This window comes from Schistocerca nitens, chromosome 1 (assembly GCF_023898315.1).
Source record: "Schistocerca nitens isolate TAMUIC-IGC-003100 chromosome 1, iqSchNite1.1, whole genome shotgun sequence".
In the NCBI taxonomy this organism is placed as follows: domain Eukaryota; kingdom Metazoa; phylum Arthropoda; class Insecta; order Orthoptera; family Acrididae; genus Schistocerca; species Schistocerca nitens.
Genome location: NC_064614.1, coordinates 1,063,905,839 through 1,063,924,468, shown reverse-complemented (window position 1 = coordinate 1,063,924,468; position 18,630 = coordinate 1,063,905,839). Strand labels below are relative to the sequence as shown.

The window sequence follows — 18,630 nt, the reverse complement described above, 5'->3', positions numbered from 1 at the left end:
CTGCCTGACCACCCATGCACTGGCAGCCCTGTGGCTTTCACTGGTATACTCACAGGAATCCAGCTACATGTTCTGGGGCCCAGACTAAGGACTGCTCTGCCCTGTGTCACCTGGGTGTGATGCAGCCTGCCATAGCCATCCATCATCCACCACTGAGTTCAGGCTACTGGATCACCAAGCCAGCTATTCTATGACAACAGCTAGTGCCACAGCTGGCCTGTTATGGGTCTAGATGCCTGAGAAATCCACTGACACCACAGTGGCAGCATTCGCTACAACTGATAAGATCAGTGGTAGGAAGTCAACATGCTGAGAGATGTCGTGTTGATATTTTCTACATTAATCGAGATTCCAGAGATCAACACTAGTAATTGAATGATGTAAATAATAAAAAATAAAGGGCCTTTATACCCACAAGCTCCCTTTCCTGGTGCACCTACATCCATCACTCACCCACACCAAGCCATCTGCAATGCCAATGCTATAGTAGAGTCGGTGAAAGAAGACCACTGTTGCCAGCTTTCAAGTATTTCAGTGAATGTAGCTAAAATTTACAAGTGAAAAGTTGAATATTGAAAGTATGATGGTCATCAGTCAGTTTAAAAAATAGATACCTAGATTTAAAGTTGTTATAATAGTCAGTTACAGTTTTAGTTAATATTTATGTTGTTTTAATTATTCATAAAGTAAACACTAAACACTTTTCTTAAGCATTTCTAATCTAGTCAAAATATTTAAGTTAGTGTGTTTATTTATTTTAGAATGCTACCACCAAAAAACCAGAATGATTCTGAATTGCGAAACATCTGAAATGCACACAAAAAGGAACAAAAATGTTTAGGCTACACAGTAAGTAAGTGGATGTAATCAAGTCCAGAAATAGGTAGCATGGCTAGTACATTGCTGTTACAAAGAACAGTCTCACAGCGTCTTTTACAGGAGATATTGGTGCCCCACTAGATAAACACAAAGAAAAGAGCAATAGTGACACTGATGATGAAACAGCTTCATGCCATTGTTATGGCTCATAAGAGTAAGGGATAGGAAATTACAAAGTTTTATTACAACTCATTAACACTTCCACAGGTAAATCAAGTCATGCCAGGTGGAAGCAGGAAGTGAGCTGGCATGTCACAAGTGGATCATGCCCTAGACACATTACAACACTCTCTGCTCAGTGAGAATATTTATTCAGCAGAAAGAAGACTGTGACAGAAAGCCAAAGGAAGTGAGACAAATATATTTGTCAGCTCATAAGACACGACGCAAGAAACTAATCTCCTATACATGAGCACATAGTGAGGAACTGGCACAGAAGTTAACAGCCTATTAAGTGAAGACAGCAGAATAAGAAGGGCACATGTGGTCATTACAAACTGAATCTCCTGTCATAGCCTCACACTAGCTCCCTTTAAATACACCAGCATTCCCGCTCTAATCATGATTTCAAACCCCCCTCCCCCCTGGGGGCTTACCACTCTTTGGCAGGTTCGTGCTTGGCTACCACGGGGCCTCAGCCTTCGCAGCATCTTTTTTCTTCTGTGCTCCATGTCTATCATCTTGCTGTTCTTTTTCCGCTCTCTTGGAGAACATCTCTGGGGTATTTTCTGCAATGTTCTGCATTGTGCACAGCTGGCATAAGAACAGTCTCACCGCTGTATTTTTTTTTTTTTTTCCTTTTCCTTTTCTTCATTCACCTTATCCTATCCTTCCTCTGCTTCACCGTTTGGGGCTCTTTTTTTTCTTCTTTCTCCCTTTGTGCTCCTGAAGGCCAGCTCATGCATCTGACATGTAACAGGTCGACAGGTACGGTTCGCATGTACCCCCTGGTACAGGCCAGGCCAGATAAATCCATTTCTAATTCAGAAAGGTGTTGATGCGATTGCCGTCCATGTGAAATCCTGCTCTCGTTTATGCAATGGCACTTTGCTTTTAGAGACTACTTCTGATTCTCAAGCACAACAACTGCATGCCACTTTGCTTCTCCATGGCTATCCCGTTCGTGTCGAAGCCCTTAGAACTCGCTGTCCCCTCATACAGCAGAGCAAGAAGCCATCAGACTCTCACCTCATGGGGTTAAGTCCTCAGCTACACAACTGGTCGGCTGGAAAAGACAGAAGCAATACTCCCTTGAAGACTTCCTAGTCCCTCCAGCCAACCAACGCCTGAGTCTTCTCTGCTGACCAGAAAGGCTCAAAGAAGTCAAACAAAGGCAAATGGTCTTCTCCCTCACTGACTCAAAGATCCTCTTCGATCGTGTTGCCACGTGATACCCTCTCTAACACATACTCGAGCAACTGTATCCCGTGTGCTCTCTGTTTGCTGACTCCTACCCCACCTGTGTGCACACCCAAATGACAGCATACTGAGGCTGACTGGAGGCTTTACTCCTCCCTGGCAACCTTTGAAGGACAAGTTTTCCTCAGTTGTGATGACAAGGTGGTATATCTTACAAACGTTATCCTTACAACCACAGAACATTCCATTCCTCATACTTCCTCTTTACCACACCATGTCCCAGTCCCTTGCTGGACTGAGACATGAAGCAGCACAATTCGCACATGGAGACTTGCTCTCTGTATTTTTAACTGTCTTCCTACAATGGAAAACTTCATTCATTACAAACAGATGCACACACAGTGTCGTTGCATTCTTTGGGATAAGAAAAAAGCTTGCTGGTTTTGATTCACTAGTTCTTTTAACAGTTCCACACCCTCTTCTGTCATGTGTACCAATCTCCGATGGCTCTCTAGTAGAAAGATATATTCCCCTATTTCTGACATGACAGTAGCAGATGATGTCATCGTGGACCCTATTGCTATCTCCAACACCTTGGGCTGCCGTTTTACGGAGATTTCAGAGCCTCCCACTATCACCCTGCCTTCCTCCATCCGAAACGAGTGGAGGAGGCTTGGATGATACCCTTCTCTTCTCCAAATCATTGAGTGCTACAATGCTGCATTTACTATGAGGGAGCTAGATCATGCTCTCACTTTGTCTCGATCATCCACCCCAGGGCCAAACGCTGTTCAAATTCACATGTTGCAACACCTTTCTTTTGTGGGCAAGCACTTTCTGCTTAACATTTACAACCACATCTGGACAGAGAGCATGTTTCCCAGATGCTGGTGTGAAGCCACTGTCATACCTATACCTAAGCCCAGTAAGAACAAACACCTTCCTTCTAGCTACCTCCCCATTTCTCTCACCAGCTGTGTTGGCAAGGTGATGGAACGTAATGTTTCATGCCTGGCTGGTATGGTCACTTGAGTCTTGCGATTTACTAACTACTGCACAGTGTGGGTTTAAAGCACAGTGTTCTGCAGTTGACCATCTTGTCACCTTGTTAACCAATGTCATGAATGGTTTTCTTTGGAAATCCCAGACTGTGGCCGTTGTTCTTGATTTGGAGAAAGCCTACAACACCTGCTGGAGTACTGGTATCCTCTGGATTCTCTACATGTGGGGCTTCTATGGCCGCCTGTTCTGTTCCTTTCAGGAATTTTTTAAAGACTGAGTTTTCAAGGTCGGTGTGGGTTCTGCCTCGTCGGACTCCTTTATTCAGAAAAACGGTGTGCCTCAGGGTTCCACCCTGAGCTTGTCCTCTTTGCTATTGCCATTAATCCTATAATTGCCTGTCTCCTGCCAGACATTTACAGCTCTATTTTCATTGATGATTTTGCCATTTTTGCAGTTCTCCATGGACTTGTCTCATTGAGTGGCATCTTTAGTGATATCTCGATCGTCTTTACTCATGGAGCACCGACAATGGCTTTCATTTTTTCACTGACAAGACTGTTTGTATGAACTTCTGGCAGTGCAGTTGGGTTCTTCCACCATCTTTACATCTTGGGCCTGTTGCTCTTCTGTTCATTGAAACTACAAAATTGCTCATTCTCATGTCTGATTGGGAAACTCTATTGGTCCTTACATGTGTCTTACCTGGCGATCCACTGTATGCAGTCCTTCAATGTCCTATGTGTCCTCAATGGTACTTCTGGGGTGCAGATCAAACCAAAGCTGCCGAACTACAGCTTTCCTACCACCATAACTTTCTCCTCAGCAGATATGCATGTCTTTTGTCTGCCATGCATGACCACCCATACTATGCCTGCTTCTTCGATGACTCCCTTGACTGCCAGTATGGGGTGTGTCCCTCTTCTCTGTTACCGCTTGGGGTTCACTTTTGGCTATTACTCTGGCAGCTTAATTTCATGCTACCTGCAACTTTCCTGGTGGGTGTGAATCCTTCACCACCTTGGTTTCGTGCAGCAGCCCATGTTCACCTTAGCCTTCGTTTGCTTCCAAAAGACACTACTCCAATCTTGCTCTATCGTCTTCAGTCTCACGACCTTAGCATGGAATTTTGTGACAGTGCCTTTCTGTACACTGATGGCTCTCGGACTGACCATGATGTCGAGTGTGTCTTTGTCATTGGTGCCAATGTTTTTTGGTATTGGCTCCAAGAACACTGCTCAGATTTACAGCAGAGCTCTTCGCCCCATATCAGACCATGCAGTACATCTGGCGACACAGGATTTTCAATTGCGTCATCTCCTCTGACTCTCAGCACTCTTCAAATCCTCTGTGTGCTGCACACTGTCCATTTCCTTAGTGCAGTTGGTCCAGGAAAGATGTCACTTGCTCACTCTTCATGGAGCCACTGTGATTTTTATGTGGCTTCCTGGTCACATCAGTCCTTGTACCTTAGCCCACTATTTCTTATATCCCCTTCGATGATCTCTGTGTTGCTGTCTGCCAGCAGCTGGCATCACCACTGGTGCTCCCTTGATGGGAACAAGCTCTGGGTTATGAAGCCTCTCCCAGCAGCTTGGTACCTCCTCTCAGCGCACTTGAAGTGAGGATATCATTTTAACTAGGTTGCGTATTGGGCACTGTCTCTTTAGCCATTGCCATTTGTTAAGTGGTGCTCCCCCACCACTTTATGCATATTGCGCCCAACTTTTGACTGTCTGCCATATCCTGATGCAGTGACCTTTTTTTAACTGCTTACATTCCTATTTTTGTTTGCCATCTGAGCTATCACCCATTTTAGTGAATGACGTGCGGGCTGTCAACCGCATTTTATTTTATACCCATCATAACAATACGGCGAAGGCCATTTCAATTTTTACTTCTGGACCTCCATTTCTCTATGGCATACTCTATAGACCTTTCCCCATGTCCCTGTTTTCAGCAATTGGGATTAATGTGTAGTCATTTTTAACTCCTTTTGTCTTCGTGTTCAACAGTTTTGACATGGGCGCATATGACCCGAGTTGTTTTTGCACCCTAAAACAAAATGCACAATCATCACGATTTGATCATTGAGATCAGTGGCATTCACAGTAATAACACTTGATTCCATGATTATGATATTGTAGTGAAACTATGTTCTAGATGCTCCAGCACAGTCTGTGAAATAGCCAAAGATGTACAGGGGTTCATGGTGTTCACCTAATGAACTTCCTGCTGCTTGCCGCCTACTACGTACTAATAGAGAAACTGACTGTCTTCCGACAAAACATCACAGGCTGCTGTCAGCACTGAACTACAATGCAGAAGCCAGCAACAGATTCTTTTGGTGTCCACATTACTATTCAATATCCAGGCACCTCTCGGTGCTGAAGCGTACCAGGCCAGCAGGGAGGTGGTCAACCAACAACATTACTACTGACACCAGGTACACCACTGCTGGGTCATTGCAAAATTTGAAGTGAGACTGAGGACACTCCAACAGGTCAGACGACCACTTCACTATAGGCAACAGCTGCACCTGCTTGATGGCAACCCGCCGTGGTGTCGAGGTTGCTAAACCTCACCTTGGCATGTAGATGCTGAGCTGACTAGATAGAGGTCAGCTAGAAACCTTCACACAGCCAAGGCTGGTGCAGAAGAGCAATGACTTGTAAACATTGTGTATAAATGATTGAACTCTTAATAATGTTTTACTAGCATTGAAGACATGTCACACATTCTCAAGAGCTATACTGATTTCATGCAGAAGTGTCTCCACCCAGCCCCCTGGTACCATTGTGTCACATCACATTCATAGTCTTACAGTTGCTTCTGTTTTTTCAGATGTTGTATCAATACAAGTGTTGTCTCATTGAATGTGGACCAGAGCCAGGAAAAGACTGTAGTTTTAGTAGAACGAAAAACCAGTCTAAGTTGCAGATTTTTACTTTTTATTCATTCAATGACTGGTTTTGGGCTGAGACCCATTTTCAGATCTTTATGCACTGTAAATGTTCATTGCACATTTTTGACATCTTTGGAAATGGCATTTTCAACTTTGTTACGATGATTTGAAAATAGGTCTCAGCCTGAGACTAATCATCAAATGGATGAAAAGCAAAAATTTGCAGCATGGACTGGTTTCTCATTCTCCTGATTAACAGAAGTTGCTGACCCAAGCTACTCCAGCATGCTGGAAGTTTGTAAATACTGGAAGTTTGTAAATACTGTGGTTTTAGTCTATCAATGACTGATGATGGCAGAAATTCTTCAGCTGATTAGTTTCAAAGGACTCTGTCAAATAGTGAGAAAATAGAGGGGAAATGGCTCATTTATAGTGAAAACACCAAATCTGTTTTTTGTTTTATCTGTTTATTATTTGGTACTTTGGTACAAAAGAAACAATTTTTTCTTAAGGATTTTATGATTGGAAACATTTAAATTCATGAATTGGATAAAACTGTAGAGCATAAAAAATGTTACATAACATGGAAATAAATGGAACTGCAACTAATCAAAGATAAAACTTTAGGCAGCAAGTTGTAATAAGTTATATCTGCAGAAAAAGAAAGTGGAGATGCATTCTAAGGTAATAATAGACATAGAGCTATTTTGTGACGGAAACAGCTTGATGCAGAGAGGAGGAGTCAAAAAAACTGGACATTTTAAATCCAGTACTGTAGAATTCCTGGCCACACATAATCCATAAATGAGAGAACACATGTTCTCTGTTACAAAAGGAAGCCTTTCAAACTTCTCACCAACTACACAACATTAAATAATTTCTGAACTTGGATCAGCAACAAAAAATAAAATTGTGATGAAAATTGTTCGAGCAAAATATTGCAGCATCTCATTTGATTGTACTTCAGATATAAACACCAAGAAAAAACTGTCAGGAACTGTGCACTATGTAGATACAAATAATGGAACATGTATAGCTGCAGAAAGCTTTTTAGCTATTATAAAAACTGATGAAAAAACTGGCAGTAGACTTACATATGAAACTGTAAATAAATTTAGCGAAGACCATCTTATACTATCAGACTGTTGGGGACTGTCATATGACAATTGTGTTAACATGGCGGGTAAATATCAAGGTGCTCAAGTGCAAATCTTACAACTAAATGAACACACAAGATTTTTACCATGTAGTGCTCACTCATCAAATTTAGTTGAAGTTCTTGTGTCGTGTGTAACACCAGAAATGACTACATTTTTCAGAAATTTTTAATTATTTTTATGGATCAACTGAATGTTGCCAGGGTTTATCAAATTTAAAATTGACTTTGAAGGGTCATTCTGATATGAGATGGTCATCAAAATATGATTCAATTCACACATTACACACTCAACTACTGCAAATAATCAAAGCATTACATACTACTGCAGAAGGAACTGATGAAAGGAGGGCATATACACTAGACCCTATATCTTCAGCTAAAATCATTCTAAAATGATTAATTTCCAAATTAATTTGTTTATTGGTTGAACGGAATACAGCTGTGTTAGTATCAAGGATAGGAACACTAGGATATGACTATTCTCTCCTCCCTTGCCTTAGTCTTTCCAACACCCTATGCATTTCTGAGTTATCCACCTGTAACCGAGCTACTTGATCCAGCACATGGTGTATCATATCCTGATCGGGAACCTCTTCAGATATTTTGGTTGATTACTACCACCACCAGTACCAGTGCACCCAAAATAACAACGAAGAGGAAAGGATAGGAAAAGTAACCATACATGGCCAAGAAAATTCCAAACTCAGCACTTAATCATCTACTTGCATAGAATTTTCCCACTGCAGAAACAGTTCCATTGCTGGCCTCCACTGGTTGTCTATCTGAATCATCAGTAGCTTATTCTGATACCAAATGTAATAAGTGTTGAGAATGGCTTAGTGTGGGTGAGTGATTCTCTACCAGAGATGGATGTGGGTGCACCAGGAGAAGGCAGCATTTGAATATGAAAGCCCTTTATTATTTATTATTTTCAGCTATGAGTGTTGATCTCTGGAACCTCAATGAGTGCAGCAAAAATATTAACACAGCATCTTGTTGCGCACTGTCCATCCAGCACCAAACTCATCAGCTGAGCACAGACACTGCTGTGCAAGTGGAGGTCTCAGATGTCAGTTCCCATAGCAGATGGGCCAAAGCATTTGCTGCTGTCACAGAGTGGACAGCTGGGTGACCCAATGCCCTGAACTCAGTCCCAGATGATAGACAGCTACAGCAAGCTGCATTGTGTCCCAGTGTGGAGAAGTCCTCTGTTTGAGCCCCGGAACATGTGAAGGTGGCTGGATCCCAGTGAGTGTACCCATGATGGTGGCAGAATGTGGGGTGGCATTTCCAGCATAGTCAGGCAGTACTTGCAGGTTCGAGGCCTGGTGACAGTGGTGGCAGCTGTTTAATGGGGCCAATATTGTCTTCAGCCACAGCTGACCAATGAAGACCGGCTGGCCACAGGGATGGGAGGGTATGAACATACAGAAGTAGTATCACTGCCACATCCCTTTGCATCATGGAACTTTCTTGCTAATGTGGAAGCTCACAGAAGTAGAATGACACACAGAAGTGGCCACATGGTGGAGGGTGCTTGTGGCAGCCAGTGCCCAGAACTCAACGCTCTGCTACCAGCACTGTTTGGTTTATTATGATAGGAAAGAACAGTCCCTCTATTCAAGCAAAATAGAAATGTGTTGAGAATAAACAAATATTGCAGATGTAACTGTCATAATGCCTATGCTTCACATTATTCTGCAGCCTTTGAAATTATAGCAGCCAGGTTACATGGAAAAGGTGATCTGAACGACAGGGTTTCACATAAAACCAGAGAAAATTTTGAGTACTGTAACTATAATGCACAACAGGCACCATGTGCTGTGTGCACAGTAGTGACCTACGACACCGACATCACAGCTGACCCTGCCACTGTTCAGTAGCCTACCACTGCCATATCCTATTCTGCTGTCATTGCATCTTTATTTTCTTATCAGTAATTGATGGTTAAGTGCACAGCCACACTGCAGTTATCCAAAGAGAGTATGTTTTGAACTTTTTCATTGAAAAAATTAATTGGTGCCTGTGTAACTGGAAGTTAGGAATCAAATTTCATACAATTCCTAAGAACAATGACATGAAACAAAAATGGATAAATGCTTGTAAATATGCCAATTCGTTTTCAGTTGATAATGCTTATGTGTGCTCAATACATTTTGCTGATTCACATTATGGAAGGGATTTGAAATGTAAGTCGTTGATTCTTCTAACACAAGTTGAAGCCTGATGCTGTTCCAACTCTTTACAGATATGAGAAGTAAACTGTCAAATCTACTTCTGTAACACAAGTTGAAGACTGATGCTGTTCCAGCTCTGCATCCTTCTTGTTCCAGAGTTGATTTAGGTGGTAGTTATGAGCTTAATAATAAGAAAAAATTCAGGCACAAAAACGAAGCAACCATAAGAATTACAAGACAACTTAAACATAAATAAATTACCAACTAATGAAGAAACTACTACTAGAGAAAATATTAACTATAAAAACAAACAATGCTACAAATGTGATTATGCATGCTTATGCCACCAATTAGCAAATTACAGAAAAATAAAAGAACTCTGGCAAAGTAATACATATTTATAGGATCATCTCTCAGTGTAATACTGAGTTGCTTAAAATAAAACATTTAAAAAAATGATAGATCATTCTTTTTCTAACAGTCAACAACAATTATGGAATATTATGGACACCAGATTCAGAAGGATGTAGGTTGCAGTAGGTACTGGGAGATGAAGGAGCTTGCACAGGATAGATTAGCATGGAGAGCTGCATCAAACCAGTCTCAGGACTGAAGACCACAACAACAACAACATGGTTAAAATGGGTGCAAATTGAGAAGTAAATCCTGCATAGAGTCCTACAGGGATTCCACTGAGCCCTGGAGCTTTATGCAATAGCTGTTTCTTAGTGCCTCTGACACTAATGTCCAAATCACTTACATTTGCAGTGGTATAAGAATAAAATTGGAGCAGTATTTTTCACTTTTTCTCTGTAAAGGATTATTTGAAACTGGAGTTCAGCAGTTATTATTCTGATTTGCTCCTGTCAGTTTCAGTTCATGTGTCATCCATGAGTGCCTGGACACTAACGTTGGTGCCACTGACAGCCATTACGTAGGAACACACGTTTATTGGGTTTTGCGAGAGGCATTTTGATAAGATTCTGCTACAGAGGTCATTGACAGCTTCACACAGTGCTCATTTGATAGACAAATGTGTTTGCTATAGCATCTTCCTGTGTGTAGCTCTATGCTTTGTTTATGCCTACTGTGAAGTAATAAGTTTCATTAGAAGTTTTGTTACAGAGATTGTATATTGTGTAGATCCCAAATAATCATGGACTGTCCTGCTAGATACAAATCTATACAGTGCTTAGTCAATTATTCTTACAAACTTGAGCCACATTTCCTATACTTGCTCCTCCCCAGAGCTAAATGTTTCACCTTCCTCCCTGATATTTGCCACTAATGTGCCTCTCCATTTAGTTCACTGAATATGTAAATCTTTAGTTGTCATTTGTACTTTTTGATAAACAGTAACCATAAGGGGCAATCCGATGAAAATGAGAGAAACAGGAGAAAGGTAAATAAGCTGTTTATTACTTCAAAAGTAATGACTGTAACTGTAAATATTTTTATCCCACTGTCAAACAAGGTCAGTGCCTTTACATAAAACTAATTGTGTATGCCAAAGGAGCCATGAATGTACCCAGATGTGCTTCTCTTTGTCTGAAGCAAATCAACGGCTGTGAATGTCTTTCATCGGGGCTCCAAAAAAATGAAAATCACATGGGGAGAGATCTAGACTGTATGGAGTATGTGTAAGGGCTCCCCAACGAAATTTTTAGATGTAGTCAAAACAACAGGCCTGCAAACTCTGGGAAAGTCATGATGACATTTGACTTTGAGTGCTGGTGCCCACTGCTCATTGACTTTCTGGAACATGGCACCACAGTTAATGCACAGCAGTACATGTACACATTTCAAAAACTGAAGCATGCCATAAAGTCCAAACTTCTAGGAATGTTGACGGACAGCATCATTCTGTTGTAGGATAATACCTGCCCACATGTCGCCAAGGTCATTTAAACTGTGCTGCAAAAGGTTTTGCTGGGAAGCCCTTACACATCTCCATACAGTCCCAATATCTCCCCACGTGAATTCCATCTTGTTGGACTGCTGAAGGAAGACATTTGTGGCCACCAATTTGCTTTGGACAAAGAGGTGCATGTCTAGCTACAATCATTATTCCACAGGCAGACACAAATATTTCTCCAGGAAGGCACTGACCGTCTTGTCTCACAGTGGGATAACTGTATTAACAGTTATGGTGATTACTTTTGAGACAATAAACAGTTTACTTACTTTTATCCATCTGTCTCATTTTCATTTGGCTGCCTCTTATACTGGCTTGCTCCACTTATCAGTTTTGACAACATAAATAAATGCCATATGCTCCAACAAAAATACACTCCTTTTTGCAATTCAAACACTAGAAAAGCCAACTAAAAAGCATAGAAAATGACAGTCATGGAGCAATTGAATAGCTACTCCTAATGCTCAAAAAGACTATGCTAATTTACCTCAAATCATGGAAGAGTTAGTCAATACTTCTATCTCTTGCTGTACCACATCCTGTTTGAATAGCAGACATTCATCAGTTAAGTGATTTGCAGTTGTAGAAAGATGAGAAGCATTGAAGGCTTGTAAGCAACATCTTACAATTGAACGTTATCTTCAATTCAGTTCTGTAGAAGGAATAGTGAAGCATTTATTCAAAAGAAAGAAAAGGGCCTGCAGAAAAATACTTGGTGATAATTTCACCAAATCTATTACAAAGATTTTAGTCCACAACAAGATAAATCGTATCTGCTAAATGCACGATATGCCGGATATAATCTTAAGGGATCCAATGCACCTTCTGACTGCAGTTTTACAATCTGACATGCCTGTTTCAGCAAAGCAGGACCTGCAAGGTGCCTAAATGGCCAGTGACCAACATCATTCCTTAAATGAAGTGTTCTGTCTACAGGACCCCCACAGGCAATTAGCACCAGGGCTGGACAATATATCATGTACCATGATTACACTGCTGCTTACAATATGGTTCACCCATATTGGTACGCAAAGACTGAAGATTGGACACATTGTGCCTATACACAAGAATGAACCCACAAACTATCATCCACTAATGCTTCTGTCATGTTTTGGAATGCATTATTAAATGCAGACTGGAATGGTGGACTGAAAATTAGAATATTTCCCCAGACAAACGATGCAGATTGAGAAAAAATAGTCACACCCAAAGTATTCATCATTGCAATTAGAGACATCCAAATTTCACCAAATGAGAATAAATACTTGCTGACTGTTTATGCAAATCTTGCCAAAACTTAACTACTGTTTCCTGCTCCCATAATCAGCACAGAAGTTAAATGATGTTGACAGGTTGAGAATCTTCATTTGCAATCTACAGTGTAGTCCATAGTTCTGGAACCCCCTTCAAAAAGAAAGAAGGTGGATAAACACAAATTTGAAGTCCAGTAGTATGAGATGAGAGAGGGGGGAAAATGTGTGATGCCATGTTACCACCATGGTGGCCAATTTGAAAGCCCTGTCTTGGACACAACTCGTAATTTTTAAATGAAATGGTCATGTGATGTATCAAGCAGATCGAGGATTACATAAGAAAAACAATGGCACCTTACATCTGAGCATAACTTTATTCATCCTCACGATAAGTTCCATTTTGTACAATGCAAGACATAAGCTTATGATACTACATAAAATATGGCACAGGATGTGCTCAAAGTGTTGTCCTACACACTGTAAGATGATTGTTATCTGCTCCACTCAGTCCTCATGGAATTCAACCAATGCATGTACCAGAATGCAAGCACAAGCAGCAACAATTTCATTGCTTTACTTTTCGAGTACTGGTACAGTATCAGTCGACATAGATCAACTACTGCAAAACATAGCAGTTCATTTTCCATAGCACATCTTCAAGACACAATGACATTTTTAACCGTTGCTAAACATGGCAGTTCATTTTTCACAGCAGAATTTCCTGATACAGTGACTTTTGAAATATTGGCTAAAATCACCTGCTAAATTGGTCATGTATTGTGGTGTCTGGGTGGTAAAAATAATAAAAATATATTAATTCAGTTTTGAGTCTGAGATATTACTTATTCTTCCAAACTTCATAAATAAGTTCCACTGGATTATATATCCAAGTACATTTGCTGCATGAACAAGTATAAATGTACTCTCAGCATGGATACCTAAATTAGAATGGAAAAAAAACCTAAAAGCTGTTCTATGAAATTTGATCTATACATTTTTGAATATACATTTGTCCTTGGTGGTTCTTGACATCTCCTACTCTGAGGGCTCCCTTCAATGGTCTACGTAGTGTTGGAAGCTCCATGACATATTTATGATGTATAGGTGTCTGACAGTGAACTCCAACCGTCCCTCATTACCAAGGATAACCTCAAACAAATAACTATATAACACAAACAAATATTTGTACTAACATATAATGTGCAAAAATGCGAACATGCACTTTATTTGGAACACGCTCTTTAACATTACATTACAAACAACACATGTACTCATTTGTATATGATGATGAAAGTACAGAAAACTTCACACCTCCAACTCTTGAGAGAAAAATCCTGAATTTAACCATGCAAAAATTCTGGACCCTTACAGGTTGAATTTCAGGTGAAATCACTGGTAGTATCACCAGTGAGCCACTGTTCGTGTGTGGTGGCCCTAACTTTATTTTTCTGAGCAAATACAACTACATAAATCCTCCAATCTGATGGTTAACCATTAAGAAAAAGCAAAGTAGTGCACATTCTGCACTTGACTGACTTGTATGATGCACTGCCTATCATTTTTGTAGAGGAGGAATATCTACAGAGTGAGCATAGTGTACCGTGCGTGTCGCCAGCATCAAATATTAAATATCTTGTGACTTTTGGTATAACCCTACCGCTTACGTTTTGGATAAAGGACCAAAACTTTAACATTAAATGTGTTTTTACTGTTTTTATACATTAATATTGTAATGGTGAATAATAATTTTTGTTGCTATGGATGCTAATCAAAATTAGTGAGAGGAGGAACAGTTGCCTCTCACAGGTATCTACCACAAAATCATGTGACTTTGGATGCAATGTCCATTGGCAAAAAAATTCTGTTCTGTATAGCTGACAGTTCACTCCATAAAAATTACTATTCTGTAATCACTGAAAAGGTATTTTCTGTCTAGTTATGCACTGTCTGACACCTTGTGTCTGTTAGGTTCTAATAGTTCTTCCATGTGCCATAAGACTGTGCTTTCACTGACTTTTCTTGCCTGGTAAAACTGAAAATGAATATAAAATACAACTGCATTAATATTTGTTCTTACATGACATTAGGTAATACATGTAGTTTTCTAATATCTACTGTGAAGACAATTCTCTGTGATGAACATGTTTTTGATGATTGATCAGTACTCATCATTATTGGTTTTGAGCCATAATGAAAGAAACATGCAATCAAGCAGATGTATAAATAGTGATACCAACCTCCAAAGTTACACTGAGATGACAAAAGTCATGGGATAACTCCTATCATTGTGTCGGATCTCTTTTTTTCTGGCATAGTGCAGCAACTCAAAAGTTGTTGCAAGCCCCTGCTGAAGTATTGAGCCATGCTGCCTTCATAGCTGTCCATACTTGCAGAAGTTTTACCAGAGCAGGATTTTGTGCATGTACTAACATCTTGATTATGTCCCACAAATGTTCAATGGGATACATGTCAGGTGAACTGTGTTGCCAGATCATGAGCTGAAACTGTCCATAATGTTCTTCAAACCAAATGCAAACAATTGAGGTTCATGACATGGCATACTACTGTTGTCCATAAAAATTACATCATTATTTGGTAACATTAATTCCATGAATGACTGAAAATGGTCTCCATGTAGCTGAAAATAACCGTTTTCCATCAACAATCATTTCAGTTGGACCAGAGGAGCCAGCCAATTCCATGTAAAAATAGCCCACACCATTTTGGAACCACCACCAGCTGGCACAGTGCCTTGTTGAAAACTTGGGTCTGTAGCTTCATGGGGTCTGCAACACACTCAAACCCTACCATCAGCTCTTCCCAACTGAAATCAGGACTCATTTGAACAGGCCACAGTTTTCTAGTCATCTGGGATCCAACCGATATGGTCATGAGCCCAAGAGAGGCACTGCACATGATGTCTCGCTGTTAGGAAAGGCATTCACATCGGTCGTCTGCTGCCACAGCCCATTAATGCCAAATTTTGCTGCACTGTCCCAACAGATATGTTTATCATATGTCCCACATTGATTTCTGTGTTTCTTCACACAGTGTTGCTTGTCTTTTAGCATTGAAATCCCTATGCAAATGCTGCTGCTCTCGATCATTAAGTGAAGGCTGTTGGCCACTGTGTTGTCGGTGCTGAGAGGCGAATCCTGACTTTTTGTATCCTCTGCACACTGTGGATCTCAAAACATTGAGTTTCCTTAGCATTGCTGAAATGGAAAGTCTCATGTATCTAGCTCCAATTATCATTCCATGTTCAGAGTCTGTTAATTCCTGTCATGCACCCATAATCATATTGGAAACCTTTTCACAAGAATCACCTGAGTGCAAATAACAGCTCCAATAAAACCTCATGTACATGAAACTACTGCCATCTGTATATGTGCATACGACTATCCCATGACTTTTGTCAAATCATTGTAAATGTTGCCTTACAGTTGAAATTGCTCCAAGTATCCCAGAGTTATGCTTCACATATAACCCCTTCTTACTACAACCTCCATTACTACAGATTAAATGTCATCAGAAATGTCACCTGTTGGCCTAGCCATCCCTAAAACTGTGGAAATGACAGTAATATCACTTGCTTACAATCATTTGTACATGCCTTCTCCTTCATTCCTGTACCCTATACCTAATAGGGCTAGGGGTGCCTTACCCCAATAATATTTTCTTCTATGTAGTAAGGCATACATAAACTGTTTGGTTGAAAAATGCACTTCAATTTTATGCTTTCATGTCACTTCTATCCCTCCTCTACTCTTGGCAGCATTGCTATTAGTGATAGGGATGCCATAGTCCCAGAGTACTTTTTTCAGGTACTACATTATGTGTGTACAAATTTTGATTGAAATCACATCAAAGCATTCCAGTGTTATATTTTACATGTCACCCCTTCCTACCACCATCCACATCCCTATGGGTTAAATGTGACTAGACAGCAGCCCATTGACCCCAAAAAATGTTTATTCAGCCCTGACATAACCCATTTTTTTATTATTTTAACAACATCCCTTTATAATACCAACTCAACCCCGAGGTTGTTATGGGTGCCTTGCTCCTGCAGTACCTTTTTTGAGAGAGTGATTCAGATATGTACTAAGTTTAGACATTCCTGAGTTATGCTAATGTCACCACACTTCCACCTCCATGATCCAAACTCATCCCTAAGATACACAACTCAGATTATACCTGAATACACCTACAACTGGTTCACAGCTAACAGTTTCCATCTCAGTTTCACAAAGACTCACATCATCTAATTTCAAAACATAGTAAGAATGATTGGTTGACACCAGATGTAATCAACACAGAGATAAACTAGTCAAGAAGCTCAGCTCAATTTTAAGGATTTTGAATTTCTTACGTGTTCAGTAAAAAATAGAGTGTAAGGTTACTGACCTATTTTCTGCACTCGGTAGCTGCTATTCTTGGCTCTAGTCTTCTTGCAGGTATTTGGTTTAGTGACAATTTTGTTAAATGATATACACAATAGTGTACAAGTTAACCTCAAATATTTCAACATTTAGTGACACAAGGAACATTATGCTTACCAGCTTGTATTTATGTAGTTCACGTATCACAGGTTAATACATCACCTTCTTTATGTCTTACAGAGTACACAATATTTACAGTACACCTTTCCCTACTGAGTTCTTTCTGGTCAGTAACATGAACTAACTGCTGATTGATTTACAACATAAACATACATTTTGGCTGATGTGGACTACAGATTATATCAAGTTGGCTACATAATGTGGGAATTAACTATATGATGTTGATGTTGTGGATGACTGCCACAGACTGAATTAATCATTTTCCTGCTCATATACTTGTAGGTGAATGTAAGAATAAAATTAAATTCATATTATTATATTGCGGGTATGTGTATTGTGCTATCAGTGCTCACCACACGACATGCATTGCCACTAAATTTAAAAGGGAAAGCTGGTGGGAGTTCAGTGGAACAGAACACACATTTTAGAAAACTGCACGAGGTTAGAATTTCAGCAACACAATTATTTATTTATGCACAAACTACATGATATTAAAAACTACTTATAAAATTGTTTAGCATTCTGTTTACTACAGTTCAGGTTCCTATTGATACAGTTCTTAGTTTCTTCAGTCATAGTACAAAATTAAGTTCCATGAAGATATTTAATTTTGTGTCATTGTTGCCACTGTAGAGTTCTGTACCAGGAGAAGCAAGAGAGAGGATATTGTTTGGTGGCCAGTATCCTCTTCCTGCAACACAACTGCACGCATGTATTAACAGGGTTCTCTGATCATAAGAACAAGAAGCTACTTATCTTTAAGCAAATTTTTGTGGTACAAGCTCTTCCATAATAGTCCACATTAGCCTCACTGCTGGTGAAATAAAAGTCCTGCTATAAACACTATGTTCCTGTAGCCGGTGGCATGAACTGTCAGATGCCAACTAGAATAGTGACTGAGCTACTAACTAAGCTGACTGTGACAGACTCTGTCTGTGACTTGACTGACACACTGTGACTGACTGGGCCCTCCAGGCCACGGCGATGATCTAAATACTGGCAGTCGAGAGGGCGTTGGCGACGCGTTGCTTGCAAGTCTGTCTGTGACCTCTCTCCTGATATGCACATTTAAACCACTGATACATGTTTTAACTTCTCACCTGTCTAGGATGCAAGAATTACAATCTTGATCTGAGAGAGTACTACAGCTGGGCACTGATGTATGTGAAGGGCGAAATCACAACACTATGAGTTCAGAAGTGGCCCCCAGCACCCAAGAGGTGATGTCTTCTCCCGCTGCCACACCAGCATCCCACCAGGGTGTCTAGCTGATGGCAGAGACAGCAGCAGCACTCACCAACACCCACGCACTCCAATGTGCATTATGCATTATGCATTGCATACTGGCTGCACCATGCGTGGCTGCTGATGCCCTGTCTGCCCTAGTTCTCCATTGCTGCCCCACAACCAGTGAGACTACTC

The 18,630-nt window shown here is 40.5% G+C and overlaps 1 protein-coding gene across 2 annotated transcripts in view; it reads left to right on the top strand.

Moving 5' to 3' along the window:
• LOC126238161 (uncharacterized) overlaps nucleotides 1–18,630 on the top strand; it is a 107,814-nt gene that overhangs the window by 66,453 nt on the left and 22,731 nt on the right. The window contains exon 6 of one of the 2 annotated variants that reach the window (XM_049947774.1): nucleotides 9,550–9,682. The exons of the other annotated variant lie outside the window; for it this stretch is intronic. Within the exon in view, the coding sequence (XP_049803731.1) occupies nucleotides 9,550–9,584 (35 nt within the window). The 3' untranslated portion in view covers nucleotides 9,585–9,682. Of the gene's footprint in view, nucleotides 1–9,549; nucleotides 9,683–18,630 lie in introns of those variants that run through there. 2 annotated transcript variants of the gene reach the window in all.